The sequence below is a fragment of the Haliotis asinina genome, chromosome 1 (genome assembly GCF_037392515.1).
Source record: "Haliotis asinina isolate JCU_RB_2024 chromosome 1, JCU_Hal_asi_v2, whole genome shotgun sequence".
NCBI lineage: Eukaryota > Metazoa > Mollusca > Gastropoda > Lepetellida > Haliotidae > Haliotis > Haliotis asinina.
The window spans coordinates 97,504,323-97,529,490 of NC_090280.1; the positions used below are offsets into that span (position 1 = coordinate 97,504,323).

Consider the following 25,168-nt stretch of genomic DNA (forward strand, 5'->3'; position numbering starts at 1 on the left):
TTCTCCATTTCAAACATCAGTAAATAACCAGAATACAAGTACTGTTCCTCCAAGATCCCCAGCAAGTTAGCTCAGATGATATTTCACGGGTATTATTTTCTGTGAACACCGGTATATAGAAGCAGTATCAATCAATGCCTGAGCCATGTCACGTGACACTCTACCGAATACCACTGCTACTCAAGTATTATCCATTCATGAGACTAGCGTAGCTGACTGGGCGGGTGGATATTTATAGACAGCGTCGTTTTTCGTACGGAATACCCCCCTAGACGTAATTTCCTATAAAACCAGCCGAACTCTCAAAACATTTCCATTCAGGAAGCAGGCATTTGGCACCGATGGCCATGAATCCTATACGGTTACTTTTAAGATGCAGGAGGATGAATCTCTCCCTCGAGCAAGGTAAGACATTGAAATGTTTCATATTCACGGATTTTTACTTGTGGTGTGACATCAGTCAGCCGTGGAACGCTTGATGGTTGGGCAGCTTCTCCGACAAACGCCCATTCCACTTACTATACCGCGGTTCTCTGACAGCGACATTTCTAAAGATCAAGCGGCATGTTTCGGATGCCGGGTAGACTTGCTCTACGTCTTCTGTGACGTTTCGATTGTATGCGTTGTAATTAATTAATAAAAAAATCCTCGCTAAACAGTCGTCTGTAGCTTAGAACAACTATTTCACAGATTTATTTTTTTCAGCTCGCTGCTCAGCGATCAGTCTTCTCCAGGGAAGGCGTTATAGCGGGGTTGGTCAGGTGAGTGATGAAGCCCAGCTCGAATTACTCCCAGTAACGATTAATTTTTATAGCACATTAAATATATGTCGTTTTTCAGATAATTTAATGTTTCAATTATACGGGGTGAATTACTTCATGGGTTAGTTTATAAAGCAATACCGCTGAACATGTGTAACAGCTTGTCTTTATGGGATTGAATTAGTGGGCTTGCCATGGGGAGGAGGGGGAGGGGCGTGGGTGGGGTGGGGTGGGGTGTGTTATATTTGAAAGTTTAGCTGTTTTCCTTGTATGTTTCCTTCCTGGTTGAAACATTAAACTTGTTCAGATATATCAGTTACAAGCAAATATCAAGTATATGGTAGGGTTTTCTGCAAGTCAGTGTTAAGTGGTGTAGGTTGTGTGTGAGGATGAGAGTGAATATTGTTTTAAGCCTCTGTAGGTAAAGAAGTACATCCTTGATGGAGGATGAATATGTACAGTACAATCCATGATAGCTACTTGGACTGATACAACTAACATTAAAACATTTATATCACTGCCTGCAGTCATGGTAGCAACAGGTCAAATGACAACAGGGTGATGGCTTACTGAGGGCTACTGGGTGGATACAGCGTTCAAAATATCTGGTGGCCTGGGGGCCCAGTGCTGGTTGTTATTGTATTGGGCCAGCAGTTTCAAATATGTGAAGGCTTTATGGCTTTCAGTAAATTATCTGTCAATTATTTTTCAGTTGGAATGTTTTCCCTTTCTTCTTTATTAATGTTTAGGAATCATTCATGATTCAACAGGTTACGATAACTTACAGTTTCACTTCCTGGTATTTGAGCTGTTTGGCGTAGGAATGTTAACACCAGTCTAACAAATAAAAATTCCTGTGTGTGCCTTGAGCTTCATTTGATTTTGTAGAGACAGTGTAAAACTGTGTACTATATAGTCTACTTTCCTTTTTTTTTGGTGTGACTTTAACCACATGGGCCTGCAGATTTCATTCAGGGCCTGTAGATTTTAAAGCCTACTGATAGCAGCAGGCCCTGATGGCCAACTGGTAAATTAAGGTAATTCAAACACTGGGTGGGTATTGGGGTATGGGGTAACAGCCCCCCTATTGAGCATGAGAGAAAGAGGGGAGAGAAAGAACTCGTTTTTATTTCTAATTTAAATGCTATTAACATGTGTTATGAGAGAGGAAAAGGGGAGATGGAGAGCTCATGTTTATTTCTAATTTTATGTGCAATTATTAACAGGTAAAACATGAGAGAGAATCGTTACTCCTGTGACAGTAGGACAACTTATCACTTATCAGTATGGAGAGGTGGACTGACAACACTGTGCTGGGTTACTGAGGTTGCGCTAAAGGGTACGGGAGGGGGCAGGTAGTGTGGGGGGTTATGGGATCACACTGCTTCCTGGGGAACGATTGGTTTCTGAATATAAATAATTTTGACAGAAACAAAGAATTCCTTTCAGTGGAAGTTGCGGTGGCTGAGCGGGTTAGGTGGCTGACTTTGTGTGCTGGTGATTAGGTGCCAGACTCTGAGGAAGCGGGTTCGAATCTCGGATGGGACTCAACCCAAAAAGTACTAGAATTTGTACTTCACTAAGTAAATGTATTCCCAAATATAACGTATGTTACGATTCCTTTTAAACTGGAAAGAAGCCCCAGCCAGATGGGAGATTGGGATAGTGATGAAATCTTGACTTGCTTCATGAACGACTTTAGCATTGCAGAAAGGGCTTGTCTGGAGGGAATACAATGTGGTTCAGGGACTGTGGGACAAACTGGTGAATGCCATGGGATTTGGAGCTGCACTCTCAATATGGGCAGGGATTTGTTCTGAAACAAGCCACAAATAACGCATGAAATATGCTGCAATACTAACATTTGTAACACACATTAGCTGGAACTAATGAATTTATATGAATATGCAGAAACATAACCAGAATGTCAATTATCTCCCATGGTTCTCAAATTGGACACCTGTGACGTCAACTGTGAAACACTGTTTAATTAGTAATCTTGCATTAGAATATGCATAAACATATTTGTATTACTACCTGTGATCATAGATCTGGAGCATTAAAATTATCAGGATGGATAGCATGGTAGATATAGTAGAAAAGAACAACCACCCCTACAAATGTTTGGTCAGTATGTTGTGAGTGGCGTAACTGACGGCGTAATCTGGACCTCAGTTTGAACTTCACACATTGACCCTGCCCATAAATGCTCTTAAAAGTATCAAATACATTAAGGTCAGACTCAGATAAGGGTAGATCATGTATTCATGTCCAAAATTTGGTTTTCATATCTTGATATTGATTTGTTGAATGCACCTTGATAGGCTTCATGTGATGAAGGGATCTGAAACGACCCCGAAATATTGCGTTTAAAAAATTAAAGAAGATTTAACCATAAAAGATCTTGGTCATCTATAACAACTTCTAAATGCTGCTGAAAGACATTGTCACGGATTTTGTAAATACATAAACATCTGAATTGATAATATTGTTAATGCTTGGAAATTGAGAAGGACAAAGCTTTAGGATATTGAGTGAGTAGGTGAATCAGTGTTACTAATAAGTTTTACTCTGCTTTAAGCAATATTGCAGTAATGTCATAGCAGAACACACCAGAAGTAAGATGCATACATTGTACCCATGTAGGGAATTGAACCCAGGTCTTTGGTGTGGCAATTGAAAACTACCACTGAGCTACGTATACCCCACCAAGCTGTAGGAAATTAAGACACGCATCTTGTGTTTTCAATGCAATCGAAATGGAAAAATGATACACAATTGAAAATTTGTTAATAAATAAATTATTATAAAAATGGATATTTGTAAAGTGATAAGACTATCCCTTGACACAAAGCACCAACACCATTATTTAATAGATCAGCGTGCACTAAATCTTTTTTAGTTTCTCCCCAAGGAGCACACATCCCTTGCTGCCTGTAAGGTACAAGGAAGGTAACAGTCACACTTTTTACATCCTATCACCCAATCACTGCCGTGTAAACAGAGACCCATTTCATGATAGCCATTTGCTGAATGAGACACCAGATGTGCTTGCTGTATGTAGTTAACTGTGGGGCAGGTGTCAAGCTACTGAGGATGGCTACCTATCCAAATACTGTCTCTGACCACCATCATATTTTCACGTGATTTATGACCCATGACCTGTACACCGGTCATCAAGTCACAATTATCCTCAGGCTAATTGTAGATTTATTAATGCTAGATGGAATATGGTACCAAACATGATGTATTGGAATCAGTAAAGTAATTTATAATAGTCTTCTTTGAGTGACAAAAATGTTTTCAAGAGTATGAACATGGTGGGTAGAAAGTCCCCAAGGTATAAAAAGCCCCCATGTAATAAAACTAATCAGTTATTAGTGATATTGCCTCTTGTTCCAGTTTTGAAAGAACAGAGTAATTTTATTGGAGGACAATACTTATTGTCCTGTCATTTGCACCAGATTAGTGTGTGAGAGTATTGTGTTATGCCGCTTTTAGCAAGATTCTGGCAATATCATGGGACAGGGATCAGAAATGGGCTTCACACATTGTACTTGTATCTACCTGTCTAGAATCAAACCCGGGTCTTCAGCTTGACAAGTGAATGCTTTAATCACCAAGCTGCCCTGTTTCCCCAGTGTTAAATAAAGATATGCGTGTGAATGAGTTCAGGGTTTAGACAGAACACTGAGATTCTTGAGAGGCATTTAGAAGTTAGTGAATATAACGTCTTTGGAGAACACTGGGTAATTATGGAACGACAAACACTAACAGAAATGCATTTTCTTGTCAAAGATGCCATTTGACACCAGACAGATAATATATTTGTGCCTTTGTGAAAACGAGTGTGCCCTAATGTTGATGACAAGGTGATCTGATTAAACTTAAAACATCAAAACAATCACTTCGTTATGCAGTGTGTTGTTTCATAATTCAGTAAACATGTAAATCTATAAACTTGAGAGCTGGATATCCTGAACTCTATCAGCTGTTAGTTCAGCTTCATTTGTCCTAAACCAGGACCTGTGTTATCACGAAGAACAGGATTTCCTGTTATGCTCACTGGCATTCAAAATGGCAGCAGCCATGAGCTGTAAGATTAAGTCAGTGCCACAATCTGCAAAATAGGTTTTAAATGATTTAAGTTGCTGAAATTTATTTTCTATTCCAATTAAATGAACCATGGTGAGAAGTATATTGGTTCTTTTAGTTTTGCTGCCAGGGCACACTGAAAATATCTCATCTGTGTCATTTCAATATTTACCATTCCATTGCAAATTAAGCATCATTTCAATCCTTAGATGATGTCTTTACTTGTGGGAAAATATAGCATGTTGTATGTAACTGTGACATAAAGTTATGAAAAGTCATTGCTACTTTATGATAAATCCTCGTATTCCTTGAACTAGAAATATCTCAGCACTTCTGTCTAGATTATTCAAGCTGTGTCCTGGGGTTGCATAATGGTTAAAGAATCCACTTGTCACGCTGTAGACCTGGTTTCAGTTCAGCACATGCATACAATGACTTGTGTAAAAGCTCATTTCTGGTGATATTAGCCGTGATATTGTTGGAATATTACTAAAACGGCATAAAACTAACAGTCATTCACTCAAGCACCTGCCTGCCTGCCAGCCTGCCCGCCTCACTCACTCACTCACTCACTCACTCACTGACTCACTCACTCACTCACTCACTCACTCACTCACTCACTCACTCACTCACTCACTCACTCACTCACTCATCCTCCATGGTAGTTTCCAGTCAGAATAATAGTTTAAAGCACCCTAAGTGGCACAATGGATATTTAGCACTTTTATGCATATCATCAGAACCCATTGAATAGAATATCAATCACTTTATTATCTTGTCCAGACTTGACTATGTTCAAGTTGTCGTCATACAGCTGAAGTATTGCAGCCTGAAACAACTTACAAACATACCCTACAACATAGTAAAATGTTTTTTGTTTTATTACAGAGGTCCAAAGAGCTGAAACAAATGCTAACGTCTAACCAGCTAGAATTTTTAATGGAAGCTCATAATGGGTTAAGTGCGAAGATTGTCCAAGAAGCAGGTAAACTTGAGTCATTGAGTCATGAACGCCACTGTGAACAGTATATCTGTATTATCATAGCAGATCAGCTATGCATGAAAAAGTCCTCATGCATAATTAGTGTTAAAGAGGCACTGATCCAGAGCAGTTTCCATAGACTGGTTGTTGCTTTTGTTATTGTTTTTCTCCCGTAAGTATCCATATGATATCCCAGAATTCCCCACTGGTTCGTAACCTCTCCTGCACTATCTGCATGCACAGTTGATAGTGTACATGTAGACAAAGATGAAGTCATTTCTACTTCATGATTATTTACAAATGAAGTTTAATCATCTGCCCGTGGGAAAAACTGTTAGGACTGAAAGATAACAAAGTCAATGTGCAACTCTATATTATAGTCGTAATAAGTTTATTATCATATTTGTATGCATTTTGAAACTTAAAAAAAATACACAATCTGCTTATGTGTGTAGTGAATTTATGACTTTGTATAGATTGCCAACTTGAATATGACCTAAGTGCGACCTAAACAGACTAAAGTTATATACAGTGTCAGGCTATGACCTTATTCGTGAATGTATCCATCAATATCCACATAGCTGCAGTTGGTAAATAATCACTACCTTCTGGCTGATCCAGATAAAAGTAATAAATCAACCAGTATATTACTGGTTATTCCTTTGATCGATGTTTGTTTTTGTAACTCAGCTGACAGTTCCTCTTGCTGCATGTCCAAGCACATTTTACATAACATGTAATACATCTGCCGCAATGACATCAAACCTCAATTTATAATGTTGAGTATTTACTCCAGACAGAAGATATGCCAAATAGGAACCTTTGTCAGGTACTATGAGAGGTGTTACCAATAATTATACTGTTATAAATTCTTTAACTGACCATCAACTGAATGATGACAAATAATGTGTAGGTTTATACTACCAAACACATGTAACAGCAAGGGAGAAGTAATCACTTTATTGCATGAAATTTTGACTGCCTGAAAAAACTTATGGGCTGACACTATTTTGAGATACAAATTGAACATATTGTTACATAAGAAATACATACATGTATAAGCATTTGCTGAGTGCTGAGTTAAAAACTGTATATACCTATTTATCTAAGAAAAGATTACCTAATATTTTCCTAGCAATGGCAAAGTGATTTTTATTAGTTTTTGGATTCATATAATTCAAATGTGTGTTTTGTTATCACAGGTAATAGACCAGGGATGTAGACACGATTAAAAAAAGGCCAGGGATGTAGACACGATTAAAAGAAGGCCACGGCTTATACGTGATTTTTGCTATGAAAGTTGGGCCATCCACCAGTACTATCTGAATATAAAGCTTTGCAACCTATCAGACTTATACGAAACCAGTGGCTTGTTAGGGGCCTGAAGACATCATGTATTTAATTGACATGATTAAACAACAAGGTAAAACAAACAGAAATAGGATCAAACTGGAGCAGTCATTATGCTACCCAGGCATTATAAAAATCTGAAAAGGCTACATTGCTGGGATACTTTATTACAATGAGACAAGAAAGGTATCTTATGGGCATCTACCCTTATTAATGTCCTACTGTAAGTAGGGTGAAGAAATTCTGCCAGTGTGGACAGTAGCCCTGTCCCCATGTCTGTCATGGTCAAGGGCGCAAGTGCTGACCAGCTTCCATCTTGGTTTCATAATTAGACTGTTGGTGGGAAACATAAATTGGTCCAGATCAGTGGGCCTTCAAACTAATTCCTTAAACCCAAATGTACTTCCAAAGAGATGACTGACCATGACTGAAAATCTTCAAATTCGAATGATTGCTAGGTCCTGTCATAGCCAAAGGACATAATTCTGTATTGGCCTTTCATGCCCCTTTATGAGGAGAAATCTGCATAAACAGAGATATTTCCAGCAACCTGGCAATGATTTCATAAAAGATGGCTGACAAAATTCATGCCTAATTCTGATATGTTTATATGTCTTATTGAAAATCACTCAACCAGCGTGCGTCATTTCATTATTTAATGTGCATGGATGTATTGTTAATAATTCAGGATAGTTTTCCCAGAAGTCCATCTGTTGCCATAGCATATTTACTTGTATTATGTATTCTGAATGATAAGCTGTTTGTGTCCCTTCATGATCACTGCAATAGTGGGGTAACCATGGTGACAGGATTGGATTCCAGAGAGTGGCTCAGAAAAGCAACATGTGTGCACATTTAATGTCAGTCCATTTTTTGTGCCTTTAGAGTCAATCTCTGATTGTAGCGTTTAATCAGCACATCTTGGAACTAATAAGGGAGACAACTGTGCATTTATTTTTCTCAGAATATTATGAGTAAAAGAATACAAAATGTTTGCAGTTGTTAGATAAATTGTCATTGAAGGAGTGATTCTGTATAGTGCCATAAGCCTAAATGATACAAAAATATGTGGAATAGTTTGTACAAAATTTGCAAAGTAAAAATGTTATTTTGTTAAGGTTATTTTTAACATCTTTTCAAATGTGTTTTTATCCCCCAGCATGTAATGCGGGGGGATATAGTCGATGCCTCGTCCATCTGTCTGTAGTCATTTTGTTTCCGGAGCAAAACTCAGAAACCATTCAATATTTTTAGACCAAAATTGATAAATATAATAATCTCAACCTATAGTTGTGACTTTTGCTGTATACAGAGTTTTGGCATTTTTACTTTTTTTGTTTTTCCATGGAACATTTTGGTGTTGGTCTAATGGTGGAGTGTGCTTCGTTTCCGGAGCAGAACACAAAAACTGTTCAATATTTTTCTGCAAAACTTGGTAGATATATCAATCAGATCTTGAAGTGGTGCCTTTTGCTATTTATAGGTTTGTGTGTTTTATTATTTTATCAGTTTCCATGGAATCGTTTTGGACTTGGTAGATATATCAATCAGAACTTAAAGTGGTGCCTTTTGTTATGTACAGGTTTTTGTGATTTATCATTTTCTCAGTTTCCATGAAAACATTTCAGACATAGTCGCAAAATGGAGTGATAGGCTTTGTTTCCGGAGCAGAACTCAAAAAATGTTCAATATTTTTCTGCAAAACCTGGTAGATATATCAATCAGATCCTGATTTTTTTTACTATGTACAGGTTTTTGTGATTTATCATTTTCTTGGTTTCCATGTAAATGTTATGGACTTAGTCTCAAAATGTAAGGATGGGCTTCGTTTCCGGAGCAGAAGTGAAAAATCGTTCAATATTTTCCTGCAATACTTGGTAAATATATCGGTCAGAACCTAAAGTGGTGCCTTTTGCTAGTTACAGGTTCTTGTGATTTATTTATTTTCTCGGTTTCAATAGAAACGTTTCGGACTTAGTCTCAAAATGGAGGGATGAACTTCGCTTCCAGGGCAGAACTCGAAAACCGTTCAATGTTTTCCTGCAAAAACTTGGTAGATATATCAGTTAGAACCTAAAGTGGTACCTTTTGCTATGTATAGGTTTTTGTGATTTCTGACTTTTTGGTTTCTATGGAAACGTTTCATTCGTCTCAAATTGACAGGTTTGGTTCGTTTCAGGAGCACAACTAAAAAACTTTCTAATATCTGTCAGTAAAACTTTCTAGATATGTGTAGCAGATTCCAAAATGGTGCCTTTTGCTATTTACAGGTTTTGTGATTTATCATTTTCTCGGGTTCCAAGGAAACAATTCAGACTTTGTTTCCAAATGCAGGGATGGGCTTCATTTCCAGAGCATAACTCAAAAACTTCTGAATGTCTTTCAGCAAAACTTGGTAGATATGGGTGGAGGACCCCAAAGTGATGCCTTTTGCTGTTTGCAGTTTTTGTGATTCATCATTTTCTGGGTTTCCATGGAAACAATTCGGACTTAGTCTCAAAATGGAGGATCTTGAAGTGGTGCCTATCCGTTTACAGATATATGGCATTTATATTTTTCTTGATTTCCATGGAAACAATTCAGACTTAGTCTAAAAAAACATTAAGAAGCTGTCAGATAATTTGTACTTTCAAATATGTAGGCCGGTGGGGATATGTCATCTTCTGATCACTATTGTTTGTGAGTATGTTATGCCTAAACTAACTCTTCTGTCTAATTCATCTGTAAAAACTTAGCTAAATCTAATGAACTCTTTCTTAACTTGTCCATCATTATATGACTATTTCTTTTCAAAACTTGGTGATAAAGTCTTTCAATTGTTGTTTTGTTGCCTCCAGGTTTTAAGGGTGTGTGGGCAAGTGGTCTGGCGATGTCGGCTCAGATGGGAGTCCGTGACAGTAACGAAGCATCCTGGACTCAGGTCCTAGATATCCTCGAGTTCATGACTGATGCATGCCAGATTCCTGTGCTGGTTGATGCTGACACGGGGTATGGCAACTTCAACAACGCACGGCGGCTTGTGAGAAAACTGGAAGAACGAGGTGTAGCTGGTACGATCAATTTGATTTGTCACTCAGTTATGTCAGTATATTGAACATAAATATTTTACTCCGTCCCATCCCCCATAAGACCCCAAATGATCATTTCTTTAGTTGAAACAATATGGATTTGCTCAATCATTTCATAGTGTGTGAGTTTATGTTTATGCTGATTTTGCCAATATTCCAGCAATGTCATAGTAAGGGATACCAGAAATGGACCTCCCTCAGTGTACGAATATGGGGAATTGTACCTCGTTTTATGCATGACAAGTAACACCAAAACTGGACTTCACACGAACCCTGATCTTTGGCGTGAGGAGCCAACGCTTTAACCACTGGGCTACCCAACTGCCCCCATTCATTTTAGACTTGGGCTCCTTTTTAATGTTTTCTCTGTCAGACAAGCTACTACAAGCTGACCAGTGTCTATTCTAGAACAGGGGGGATTTGTCACCCCCTCACAAAAAAAGGAGGGGGGATTTGGAAAATGTAGGGGCAATAGTGTGTTGTACGAAAGTGCAACCACCACCAGTGAAACTATTAATCATTTTATTTTGGCTACAGTAGTCACACATCATAGCACCAAGCTCAGTTTGAGAGAGATACGGCCATTCTTTCAACCATTTTTTTTTGAAAAACACTTGGTTTGTTATTTTTAGAGTCGGAGGGACCGGGGTCAGTCACAGGGTTTTGCTCGCCTTTCGATTCACATGTCTCCTTAACAGGTGTATTGGTCTGGGCAGACGTGGCGGAAACTGTTGCTTTCTCAGTGGTATTTTGTGCAAAAAAGTCAGTCATTTTCATTCTTTGGCGTGACATTATACACGCCAAATTACCACAACCCGTTGTAAATAAGAATTTCGTATTCATTTGTCGTCTGCAACTTCAAGTGATAATATTGTCTGATTTTGAAAACAAAGCTAAAACACACAGATGTTCTAAGAAAGAGCACCAAACTGTGTTTTGCAAGTGCTGTACACATGCAATAGGTTTAAAGTTTCATAGTCTAACGTCGCCAATTAATTAATTAATCAAATCATAAATGCATCGAAAAATGTGATCTATTTTCATACTGATATGAATGGAATTTCGTTTCCCCAGTGCAGATAGTGGTTTTAACCAAGGGAGGTTACTCTGTTATGTTTACATGTTGTCACTCGAATTTGACTGTGGCTGACACAGATTTGAAAAGTCATTCCTTGTCAATATAAAGCTTTTTTCGTATGCTTTTTGTTAGTTAGGTAGAGAGCAAATTATTATGCGCGACAGTTCACTCTCCGTTGTTTTTATGAGATTATTAGTGCGAATCGCGCAATCATGCATCCTAGAATAGACACTGGTTGATGTTAGCTTAGTCTATATATCTGAAAAAGTAATACTCATGCATAGAACGATATATATGCCACATGATTTATTGTCAGTTCTGTATTATTGCATTATCAAGCTTGCTTTTTCTGCTTTGAATAAATTTATCATTCCATTATCTTCTGATTTTATGGAACCCAAATTTGACAGCTGGCACTGATCATTACTGATAATGTAATCCGATGTATGACATTGTAGCCACCATTTTCAGTTGTTTAACAAATAGTATCTCCACATTGCCTGAATATTAATAGCAGGAGTACAATTGTACAAGTGAAGTCACTTATATTTTCATTGGTATTGAAATGTGTAATATTATGCAATCACTAATCTAACCAACTGCTAGTAGTATTTATATAATATGCATTTATTACTTTATTATAAATGTATTTTTTAATGTTATTCATTGGACAGTTCCAAGTAGTATATCTACTGGCTGTTACACTATTGATGGAGATGAACATGTAATATTTGGATTTGTATGGACATGTATGGACTTGTATGGACTTTGTACGATCAATTAACAGGCAGTCTTATTCTTGAAAAAATATGAGTTTCTGCAAAACAAAAATTGCAGAAAGAAAACTGGTCTGGCCTGAACTATAAATTAAAATGACATAATCATTGTGATATTTGAAGCCCAAATGGACCATCAAAACATATGGACACACTTATTTTCATGGAAGCACTGTGGTCATTTACAGGTTTCACACAGATGTAGTGACTGGTAGGGCTCAACTTCAACCCTGGTTCATCCACTTTGACCAAATTTGACAGAATTTACATTGAGCAATATTTCACATATTTTCGTTGGCCAAAAATATTTGTTAGACGAGAAATTGAATTGATGCTTGTAAATGTCACACTTAATATACATTTACAGGAGCGTGTTTAGAGGACAAGCTGTTTCCTAAGACCAATTCATTGCATGATGGCCGTCACCAGCCTTTAGCTGACATTAAAGAGTTTTCTCTCAAGATCAAGGTAATTCACTGGGACATCATACTGCTAAATCCAGTGGGGGTAAACTTATCTGGATCACCAGTTGTCTTAAGAGGGTAAGATTCTTTATGGATAACAACTTCTTTATTGAATATGATGCGACGTTTCGGTATGGATCCTTATACCGTTGTCAAGCAAGAGTGATATGCAATAAAGAAGTTGTTATCCATAAAGAATCTTACCCTCTTATCACTTACCAGCTTCTAGTAATGCCAATCAAACAAATCACCAATGTCTGACGTACATTTTTGTGGAAGTCACAGTGGGTGAAAGGATTAGGTGTCTGACTTTGTGTGCTGGAGATTTAGTGACTCTGCCTTTCTGTGCTGGAGATTTGGTGACTCTGACTTTGTGTGCTGGCGATTTGGTGATTCTGACTGTATGGATTGGAATCCAGGATGAAACTCCCTCCAACAAAAGTATTAGAATGTGTACTCTACTGAGAAAGTGAGTGAGTGAGTGAGTTTAGTTTTATGCCGCACCCAGCAATATTCCAGCTATATGGCGGCGGTCTGTAAATAATCGAGCCTGGACCAGACAATCCAGTGATCAACAGCATGAGCATCAATCTGCGCAATTGGGAACTGATGACATGTGTCAACAAAGTCAGCGAGCCTGACCATCCGATTCCATTAATCGCCTCTTACGACAAGCATAGTCGCCTTTTATGGTAAGCATTGGTTGCTGAAGGCCTAATTTACCCCGGGACCTTCACGGATCGATCATTCATAAGGGGCACTGAGGTAGCCTAATGATTAAAAATCTTTTCTCCTCACTCCAAGGTCATGGGTCCAATTCGTCACATGCGTGAAGCACATTTCTGGTGTCCCTGGCTGTGACAATAAATTGTGGAAACAATTGGGAACCAATGACATGTGTCAACTAAGTCAATGGGCCTGACCACCTGATCCCATTAGTCGCCTCTTACGACAAGCATAGTCACCTTCAATGGCAAGCATGGGTTTGCTGAAGGCCTATTCTACCCTGGACCTTCACAGGTCACTGAGAAGTTTAAAACTAAGAAAGTGTAATCCCAAATGTAACGTATGTTACATAAAATATACTGACAGGCAAAAGGAAATATACAGCCTTGTTTAATGGTGGCTGGAAAGTGTTTTTCAGTGTTGATGTATTTAATTCGGGTGTCTTAGTTGTGCTTTAGGTATATGTCTATAATGGTTAGGTTTTTGTTTTCAACCAAGTGGTGACTTTATAATGTTTGTGATTTTTCTCATCAGTTATTTTTTAATTGTTTGTTTTTGTCTGGTACTAACAATTTGATATTTTTCATTATAATAGTGAGGTCACAATGTGGTACATTTTACAATCATGAGATTACAATGTGATACATTTCATTATGGCGAATCCACAGTGTGATATACTTAGTGATGTCACAGTGTGATACATTTCATAATAGTGAAGAAAGATAAGAGGAGTATTTTAATTTTTGCACACAATTCTTCATTTCCTACTCTCTGAGTTGACCAAGGGCAGGTAACTGCATCCAACTTTCTCCTTTTATGCTTTGACCTCATGAATCTGTTGGTACTTCAAGATTATTTGAACATTTTCTTACATCATTTTGCAGAAATGCATCATTAAGTCACATAGAATTATGCCACATCATAAGAAATCTCAGCTATTATCTATACATACCAGTTAATGTATCTGTGTTTCAAGTTTGATAGACATATTGGAACAGGATGCTGGCTGGCGTTCAGGGGTTAAAAAATCCCATTGCCTGATGCCCGGGACAAGTCAGTTTTCATTTTGGGCAATCAAGTAATGGTATCTTACTTGTCTGTGGACTATTAGAAAATTTCCACTTATGGTTTTAAACTGCAAATAATCTTGGATTAATTTCATATCTGCTTATAATGAAGCTATTAAAGTTCGCAATAACATATTGTTTAACCCCTGGGTTTGGTTTGGTAGAACTAATATTGACTGATACAAGTCAAATCAAGCTCTTGAAAGCCTGTACTGCGCTACAGAAATGAACATCAGTAAAAAGATTGTACAAATTTGAATTTAATTACTTATAATAATCTATTTTGGTATTTTGTGCTTACAGGCATGTAAGGATCACATGCGAGATCCCAATTTTTGTATTGTGGCCCGAGTGGAAGCATTCATTGCGGGATGGGAACTAGATGAAGCACTGAGACGTGCGGAAGCATACTTAGAAGCAGGTGAGAAGCTTACAAACCTGTGAAACAAAACACACTACTCAAATTGACAATTTTGGCACTATAGTTAATTGAAACATGGCCCTCCAAAGTGATCCTTAACGTATCTTGGGTAGTATATCCATGAATCATTGGAATGGAAATTTCAATGATATTGTTTATGTTGTTGATAATATAGGACTGATAATGAGTATAAGGAGGACTAACCTCACAATAATGCCATGTGGTGTTATAATGCCATGTGGTGTTATAATGCCATGTGGTGTTATAATGTCATGTGGTGTTATAATGCCATGTGGTGTTATAATGCCATGTGGTGTTATAATGCCATGTGGTGTTATAATGTCATAATGCCATGTGGTGTTATAATGCCATGTGGTGTTATAATGTCATGTGGTGTTATAATGCCATGTGGTGTTATAATGCCATGTGGTGTTATAATGCCATGTGGTGTTATAATGTCATAATGCCATGTGGTGTTATAATGTCATGTGGTGTTATAATGCCATGTGGTGTTATAATGCCATGTGGTGTTATAATGCCATGTGGTGTTATAATGTCATAATGCCATGTGGTGTTATAATGTCATGTGGTGTTGTGGTGTTATAATGCCATCAGGAATTTTTTGGCCATATTCATCAGATGATATAGTGGTGTTCTGGCATTGAAGTCTTCAATTGGTCTTCAGGTGAAAGTTTTGTCTGTTTTGTTGGTTGATGCCTGTCATAGTCATCTCATTCTCATGATGTGTTCCTTTACAGGAGCAGATGCCATCTTGATGCACAGCAAACAGAAAGATCCGTCCCAGATCGAGAGCTTTATGAAGGCATGGAATAACAAAGTAGGCATGAGACTTATGTTTAATTGATCAATCAATATTCTGTAGGTAGGGGGGTAAGAGTAATATATTCTTAACAACTACAACAATGTATCCATAAAACTGACTTGTATCTGAACTTCAGTCGAGCTTCATACCCAGCCACAATAGGGCAGTCATCCATCACTAGTCCCAGACATCCAATCAACACTGAGTTACTGGCAAGCTATCCCATAGGTACCTTTTCATGTTTAAAAACTACAAGTATCGGAGACTGACTTGTCAACATTTTTGTTTTTGCTTTTGTCTGTTGTTTAATGCAGCACTTTCCACCTAAATGGCGGCAGTCTGTAAAATATCAAGTCGTGTCCAGACAATCCAGTGATCAACAGCATGAGCAGTTATATAAGCACTTGGGATACGATGACCTGTGTCAACCAAATCAGTGAACCTGACCACCCGATACCGTCAGTCACCTCATATGACCATTAAGGGTGGCTTAAGACCAATTCTATCTCTGATCTTCATGGGTCTGTAGAAATATTGAAGAATTGTGCAGCCAGAGGATATCACCACCAACTTTCCTCCCACAATTATTAAATATTTTCTAACAGTCTGAGGTTGATGTGGAAGTTGTGACTCATTCCAGGGCCCAGTCGTCTTAGTGCCAACGACATACTATACCACACCCACTGACCAGTTCCGGAAAATGGGCGTGTCTACAATCATCTGGGCCAATCACAACATCAGAGCGTCTGTGAAGGCAATGCAGGAATTGAGTGCACAGATTCACAAGGAACAGAGTCTTGTTGGTGTTGAGAAGGATGGAAAGGTGAGGGAAGATGCTGAATCATGCATAATTATTAGGAATTAGCTTACACATCTGGCACAAGCAAATTAGCATATCATGTGACCAGATCACTTCGATATTGATGGATGGGGTAACTTTATGGCTAAATGTGAGACTCAAGTTTGATTCCCCACATAGGTACAGTATGTGAAGCCTTATATCAAAATATAGATAGGTGCCCAAAATAATGCTTAGTTTCTGTCTGAGATAACGCGGAATGTCAAATCATTCTGACATCTAAGATTTGATTTCATTTGATTTGTCCTCAATTGGCCGAGAGACAAACTGAGGTCAAGTAGAGGCAGTGTTTATGTGAGTGTTACACATGGTCAAAGTGCCTACGGATGGCATTTTTCCTTGAATCTGCGGAAATCCACAGATTTAAATGTACATCCCCAGTTACCCAGACCCCAGCTGATTTTCAGTTGAAATCACTTTCACCCGTTCCAAGTAATATCAGAAATCACAAGACTTGTAGTAGGGGCGAGGTATGGTTTATTCAGATAATCTCAAAGTCATACATCAGCCCCACTTGTGGAATAGTTCCTCGATGATTAGGCCATGTTGCGCTGATACGTGAGTTGATATGTGACCTGTTTGATTTGGTTTATGTGGACCTTGTTCCCGTGTTAGTGTACTCTGCAGTACTGAAGTGTTGTTACAAGGGTATTTAGACTGGTGCTTGGGAAAAATGGGAAACTTTTAAACTGGCCAGTCAGGAGCTATGAATTAGGGTCAGGTGATAAACAATAACCCAGAATAAGACCTTACTCTTGGTCCAGCATTTTTCTGAATCAGCCTTTCAGATGAATGAAATCCATTTGAAATACTTGACAAACATAACCAAATAAAACCACAAACTTAGAACACTACCACCAACCATCAATATTTTTAGTGTCTTTTTATGATTAAAATAATATTTTTATTCTTATTTTACATATAAAAAATGAAACACTGTAACACCATTTTATACGATAATTATAAAATAGTTCTAAGCAAGCAAAGCAAACTGACTTGTGAAGAGCATGAAAAATATCACTGCTATATGAGTTCTACAGATTGTTATTGATAATCAATAAGGTCTGTGGATACAGTAACTAAACCATCCGGGATGTGACGGTATATGTGACTATGTCAAGGTTACAGGATCATGCTTCGATATCTACATTGTGAAATTATTGCATCTGTTGTCAAAGCGTATTGTCAATTTGATGCCAGCATCTGGTGTTGTTGAAACATCAGTTACTGGTGTCAATATATTGCCAACACTTCATGTTAATGTGACTTTATTGAATTGCAGCTTCTATTATTTAGCAAATAATGACAGTGTCACTAAAGACTAAATGATGTTTTTATGGTAAGTGCTATTTATGATACAAAGATTTCCTTGGCTGAGAATATTTAGTCAGAATAGCTTTCTTACCAGAGAGATACGAGTATGGATGGCACCATGGGATTTAGGGGTGAAATACGCTTTACCTTGTTATGGTATGTGCTGCGGTACAAGGTGTTCGGTTTGGTCCATTTCGGTTCAGTACAGGAGAATTTATTTCTGGGAAAATAGCGTCTCTCTAGCAGGAAATGCATAGATTTTGACAAAATGATTTGATTTCTAGACATTTTAGAAAAGGTTTAAAGGGTTAAAAATGATGGTATGAAAATCAAAAATACTGAAATTTTGGATGCATTATGGTATGCTGAACCAAAGGCAGTATACCGTGGTTCTACTAATACCTTGGTATACTATTTCATCCCTGTGGGATTTGCTGTGAAAATATTGAGTCTGTACGCCATGTGTTTACAGCCCATGTTTGGACATTGTGATTTACCCAGGGTGAAACTTGGACACTGTTTATCTAAACACAGGCAAACTGAAGCGCAAATGGGGTTGGGCAGCATAGAGAATGACAAGTCTTCTTATATGTGAGCAAAGGTTGGCAACATACTTTATTCAGTTTTGATCGAAAAATATTTTTTATGTCAAAATAAAATATCGCCACCATCAAAGGTACACTCCCATTTCCTCACTTGGCTATGCTCTCACATTTCTTGCCCCATGTTTAGTAATTACTCGCATGAAATATGTTTTATTCAAAATTTTAAGCGTAACTTGGTGTATTCAGATCGTTCTTTGCCTCCATTATCCCTGCCAGCATCCGGATGAATGGAGTGAGGGAACAAAGATTAGCAGAAATTAAAAAGAAATACCATAGTGCCTAATTTTATCATGAACTTGGAGTGTATTTTTCTCATCTGTTGTTGCTATTGTTAGTATTTCCGTAACATTTATTCTACATAAAAACACTTCTGGGGTAATGGGCGAATGAAACAGGGGAGGTAATTGTAAGTATTCCATGTGGGATAATACCCTCCGGTTCCTGCACTCCGTTGATTCGGAAGCTGGAAAGGGGAATGGAGGTGAAGAATGGTCTGATATACCATGAGTTGCGCTTAAAATGTTGAATAAAAAATATGTCATGTGAGTAAATGTTCAACATGGGGTTGGAAATATGAGAGCACATCCCTGTGAAGAAATGGATCTATACTTTTGATGGTGGCAATGTTTTGTTTTGACATGAAAAGTATTTTTCGAACCGAAGCAAGGAATGTATGTTATCAACCTTTGCTCGCATGCAAGAAGACTGGACATTTTCTCTATGCTGTGAAACCCATTTGCACTACAGTTTGCTTGTGGTCTAAACTGGGTCAAAATTTAGTGTCTGATTAATACACGTTTATGAGTCACACAAAGAATAATTCAAGAGTTGACGTATTTGTTGATGTTCAGCAATTGATGATGACTGAAAAAGTTTGTAGCTCTGGAATTGTTGTGTTGCAGGTTGTACCAGTCAAAGAGATTTTCCGTCTTCAAGACGATCAGGAGCTGGTCCAGGCAGAGGACAAGTACCTCCCAGAGAGATAATGCTTGTGCTGGAATAGAATCAGCCTGAACAAACTCCACCATCTATAGTGAAATCTGGTTATAACAAACTCTACCATTTACAGTGAAGCCTCATCATAACAAACTACACCATGTGAAATCACATCATGGCAAACACATCACCTGTACTGAAACCTTGTTTTATCAATTTCCCCCATCTAAAGAGAAACCTGATCATTACAAATGCTGCCATGTAAGGTGAAACCTCATTATAAGAAACTCACCTATCATCATCTAGAGAGAAACCTGTTTATAACTTATTCCACCATATAAAGTGAAACCTCATCATAACAAACTCACACATCACCATGTAGAGACAAGCTTGGTTATAACAAACTCACACATCACCATATAGAGAGAAACCTGGTTATAACAAACTCACACATCACCATTTAGAGAGAAACCTGGTTATAACAAACTCACACATCACCATATAGAGGGAAACCTGGTTATAACAAACTCAACCATCTACTGTGAAATCTGGTATAACATACTCCACTTTTCATGGAAAAACCTCTGTGACAAACTCCCACGTCACCATCTAAGGTAAAATCTAGTAATAATGAAATCAACCATCTGTAGTAAAAGCTGGCTATAACAAGCTTTCCTATCTATAGTGAAATGTGGCTGTAACAAGCTCACCTATCTATTGTGAAATCTGGCTATAACAAACTCCCTATATATAGTGACACATGATTATACTAAACAGTGCAATCAAACTATTAGTTATATTGTAAAACCTGACTATAACAAACTCCCAATCTGTAGTGAAACCTTCCTATAGGAATGTGGTGTGGTGAATGAACTCATGTGAGGCCCATCAATCACTAGTACTGTAAACGAACAAATAACATTATACTTTATGATTAAACTGTACGTTTTTTATGTTTTATTCCTTCTCATTCCAAAGCCAGCCTTTTAGAAAAGACAGTGGTTCAAACAATACTGCATACAAGTATGAACTATGAAGCAAGGGGCCAGGCTTCTCTTGCACAAAGTGATGTTAGTACTATGATGATTGCATTGGCTATTTTCCAACATAGACTTAAGACAGTCATACTGCTAGGATCACTTTGTGCAAGTGGGCCCAGAACCTTGTTCCTCAAGGCGATCGTGGCCTTACGGTAAATCACATACATAGACTTATGACCGTCGTGGCTCTTTGGTCTCTTCGTGGACCGAGGCCCAGGACAGCTCCACGAAGTGATCTGAGCCCAACAGCAATTGTTAGCCTATGTTTAAGCATGGCAGTTTCAGTTGCCTTAGTGCTAAGATCCCTTTAGGGAACAGTGCCTCTGTAAGATGTAATGTTATCCAATGTAAGGACTCCATCAGCTTATATTTGTAGACAAGTTTAGAGATGATCAATATGACATTTTTAAAAGGACATGTATGACAGAATTGTAAAAAATGAATTAAATGCATGAATGTTATCATGGACAAAGGATGAAAAAACCTGACAAATTTTTAATGACCCAGCATTTTCATTTTTTGTTTATTTGTTATACTTTTGCACTCTTTTGAGTGTCTCTTTACATGAACATGTACGGTATGAGTGACTAGACATAAAATGTCTGGTTGAGAGTTTAAGTGAACCTGTTTTACATTGCTGGACACAACATCTGATGTTTGCTTTACTGAGTTAATGTTTCTTGTTGATGATCACCTGTGGTTGGTTGATTGTGTTTGTTTATCTGTAGATGTTTACCTGTTGGCTCAGTTGTGAACTGAGGAGAGTTTGCCTGTGGTTATTTTTACCCATTGGGGTTAACCTGTGTGAGTTAACCTCTGGATGTTTACCTGTTGTTGCTTACCTGTTTGAGTTCAGCTGTGGTTGTTTATCTTGGTGGGTTAATATGTGGTTGTTGATCTGCTGGCTTGGTTGTTAACTGATGAGAGTTGCCTGGAGTTATTTACCCATGCGTTTAGCCTGTGTGAGTTAACCTCTGGATGTTTACCTGTGACTATTTAAGTATTGGGGTGGTTGTATATTGGTGGGAGTTTGCATGTGGCTACTTAGCCATGTGAGCTAACCTGTGGGTATTTAGCCATGGTAATTAACCTGTGGGTATTCAGCCATGGGAGTTAACCTGTAGCTATTTAGCCATGGGAGTACACCTGTGGGTATTTAGCCATGGGAGTTAACCTGTGGGTATTTGGCCATGGGAGTTAACCTGTGGGTATTTAGCCATGGGAATTAACCTGTGGGTATTTGGCCATGGGAGTTAACCTGTAGCTATTTAGCCATGGGAGTACACCTGTGGGTATTCAGCCATGGGAGTACACCTGTGGGTATTTGGCCATGGGAGTTAACCTGTGGGTATTTAGCCATGGGAATTAACCTGTGGGTATTTAGCCATGGGAATTAACATGTGGGTATTTAGCCATGGGAATTAACATGTGGGTATTTAGCCATGGGAATTAACCTGTGGGTATTTAGCCATGGGAATTAACATGTGGGTATTTAGCCATGGGAATTAACATGTGGGTATTTAGCCATGGGAATTAACATGTGGGTATTTAGCCATGGGAGTGAACATGTGGGTATTTAGCCATGGGAATTAACATGTGGGTATTTAGCCATGGGAGTTAACATGTGGGTATTTAGCCATGGGAATTAACATGTGGGTATTTAGCCATGGGAATTAACATGTGGGTATTTAGCCATGGGAGTTAACCTGTGGGTATTTAGCCATGGGAATTAACCTGTGGGTATTTGGCCATGGGAATTAACCTGTGGGTATTTGGCCATGGGAAATTAACCTGTGGGTATTTGGCCATGGGAGTTGACCATAGCTATTTAGCCATGGGAGTTAACCTGTGGCTATTTAGCCATGAGCGTAAACCTGTGGTTATGTAGCCATGGGAATTAACCTGTAGCTATTTAGCCATGGGAGTTAACATGTGGGTATTTGGCCATGGGAATTAACCTGTGGGTATTCAGCCATGGGAGTTAACCTGTAGCTGTTTACCCATGGGAGTTAACCTGTAGCTATTTAGCCTGTGGGTATTCACCTGTTTGATTTCACTTCTTGTTGTTTGCCTGTGCGAGGTAATCTGTAGTTGTTTACCTTTGCAAGGTAATCTGCAGTTGTTTACCTTTGCAAGGTAATCTGCAGTTGTTTACCTGTGTGGAGACAAGCTGTGGTTGTTTACAGATGCTGTCCCCTATGACACTGACCTGGTTTTGCTGTTGTGTAACTGAGTGCTATTCTACCTGTTTTAACCTCTTTAACCTCAAATGTTTGCCTTCATCTATGCCAAAGAAGAAAAGAAAGATTTTCTCTATGTTGAATATATAACATTTGTCTGCTTCACTTTATAGTTCACACATCAAAAAAAATATGTATGACAATTTATGTATAACACAGGTGTGGCAATCTTCTTTAATCTTTCAAAATGTAATTGTTAATTAAATATCATTACTGATAATCTGTGCCATTTCACCTCTCATTGCTAACAGCTTGAGCATGGAGACATTAGCCGGGCATTAATTATATCAAATGTGGATTTATAGTTATATATGATGCGTTGCAAAAAGTTGAATTTGAAATTCGTTTGCAGTTTGAGATAAACTGAATGTAGATGTACCAAATAGACTTAGCTGAAATTATATCAGCTGTCATGTGTTATTTAATACCATGGACTTTCTTTTGAAGTAATCCCTGAGTTTTTAATATTAAATTTCCTTATAAACTGATACTACAACAGCTTCATTCTGTAGCCTGACACAATGTTGGTCATCTTTGAATGTATCTAATATAACTCATATATCTCATTGTACTTTATGAACTGGTTGTAAATGATTTAAAAAATGTTTTATTCTATTTATCAAGGGAGATTACATCATAAAATATAGCAGATAGTAAACAGATCATTTAATCTTTGTGAATTTTCAGTGAATGTTGAACATTAGATGCCACTCATTTTATGCATTTGCTTGCATTCATGATAATGTATATTTCTGCATGTGGGTATGTCTTCTTTATAATCAAGTGCTATTATCCTTGTATATCTTGTGGAAAATGTTTTTTTTCCTGTGACATCTTCACTTTCATAGGTCCTGGGTATATTTCTCCATGCATAAAAGGGGGATTATAAGTTGGCTTATATTTTGTTTAGGCCAGACAAATTTTATTTCTTGTTTTTACGGATCCACCTGTCGTACTTTTTCAAGAAAAAGAAAAAAAATAAAAGTTAATTTTCCATACTAAAAAATAAAATCCTAATGTTTTATTTGACCCAAAATGTAAATTTCAAGAAAACTATTTTTTAGATTGTGTTTTGCTCTATACACACATCATAAATTGCCAGAAGTAAAATACTTTGAGTGTTGTAAAAGGAATATTACTTTCATGCTTTTATATGTTTTTCCTTCCCTTTTAGTTTCTGAGGACAAACATCTGTAAAACAAGAAATAAAATTTGTCTGCCTGTTTAATATGGCGTATATTTTGGCATATGTAGTATGTTTTTTTTCTTTCTAAGAGCTATTGTTTCTGATGAGCAAATTTCTACTTTCAATGTCTGCCCTTGCTAAATGTACAGGATAATGTTCAATGGGCAAGTCATCTTGAAATGTTCTGCCTTAGTTCACTAATACATCTTTCATATGGAAGTATTTTTGTACCAAGTGAATGTTACTCATCTTTGTTATGGACTGTTTTGTTATCTCTGCTTGTGGAGGTTATGATACTGCTCTTTTATGCATGAGTGCAAGAACAAATATATTTTAATAAACAGTGTGAGAAAAGGTTTGTTGTCTTTTGATGAGGTGTCACCCGGATTGACGTTTTGTTATTGTTTGTTTGTTGTTTAATGCCGCACTCCATTGTTATTGGTTATGGTATGGTAAATAATCCAGTCTGGACCAGACAATCCAGTGATAAGCATCATGAATATCAATCAGCACAATAGGTACAAATCAAAGAAGTCAGCAATCCTTACCACCCATTAGTGATCAGAGTTGCTGAAAACCATTGTCTGTAAATAATCCAGTCTGGACCAGACAATCCAGTGATAAGCATCGTGAATATCAATCAGCACAATAGGTACAAATCAAAGAAGTCAGCAATCCTTACCACCCATTAGTGATCAGAGTTGCTGAAAACCATTGTCTGTAAATAATCCAGTCTGGACCAGACAATCCAGTGATAAGCATCGTGAATATCAATCAGCACAATAGGTACAAATCAAAGAAGTCAGCAATCCTTACCACCCATTAGTGATCAGAGTTGCTGAAAACCATTGTCTGTAAATAATCCAGTCTGGACCAGACAATCCAGTGATAAACATCATGAACATCAATCAGCACAATACGTACAAGTCAAAGCAGTCAGCAATCTTGACCACCCATTAGTGATCAGAGTTGCTGAAGACCGATTCCATCACCAGTTTTACTGGGTTTCCAAATGTGACAGCAGATTATATAATAGTCCGCTTACATGGCACTCATATCCAAACACATTGCCTGCTCATGGCACTATTTACATTACTAACCCCAGCCATAGGACACTATTGTTCATCCCAATACTTTTCAACTTCTTGGGAATCATACAGGCAAGCTGTGTGTTAGGCACAAGGAACAGAACCCTCACATTTGGCAGCACATCCTCATGGGTACCCATTTTACAGCTGGGTGAACTGAGATATAAGGAACTTGTCCAAGGATACTATGCAAATGTGCCCACCTCAACCAGAATCTTGGTGCCTCCAAGGGGATTGAACCCAGGCCTTCAGTGTGACAGGCAAATGCCATACCACTGCACTATTGCAC

At 37.9% G+C, this 25,168-nt stretch overlaps 1 protein-coding gene across 1 annotated transcript; it reads left to right on the forward strand.

The window, feature by feature from the left end:
* Positions 1–279: 279 nt before the first annotated feature.
* Positions 280–24,135, forward strand: LOC137284826 (phosphoenolpyruvate phosphomutase-like). The gene is made up of 9 exons (XM_067816830.1): positions 280–405; positions 706–761; positions 5,745–5,841; positions 10,026–10,238; positions 12,478–12,578; positions 14,671–14,788; positions 15,547–15,626; positions 16,252–16,434; positions 19,292–24,135. Exons 1-9 carry the CDS (start codon positions 342–344, stop codon positions 19,373–19,375), a joined length of 996 nt encoding a protein of 331 aa, XP_067672931.1. The 5' UTR covers positions 280–341; the 3' UTR covers positions 19,376–24,135.
* The last annotated feature ends 1,033 nt before the right edge of the window (positions 24,136–25,168 follow it).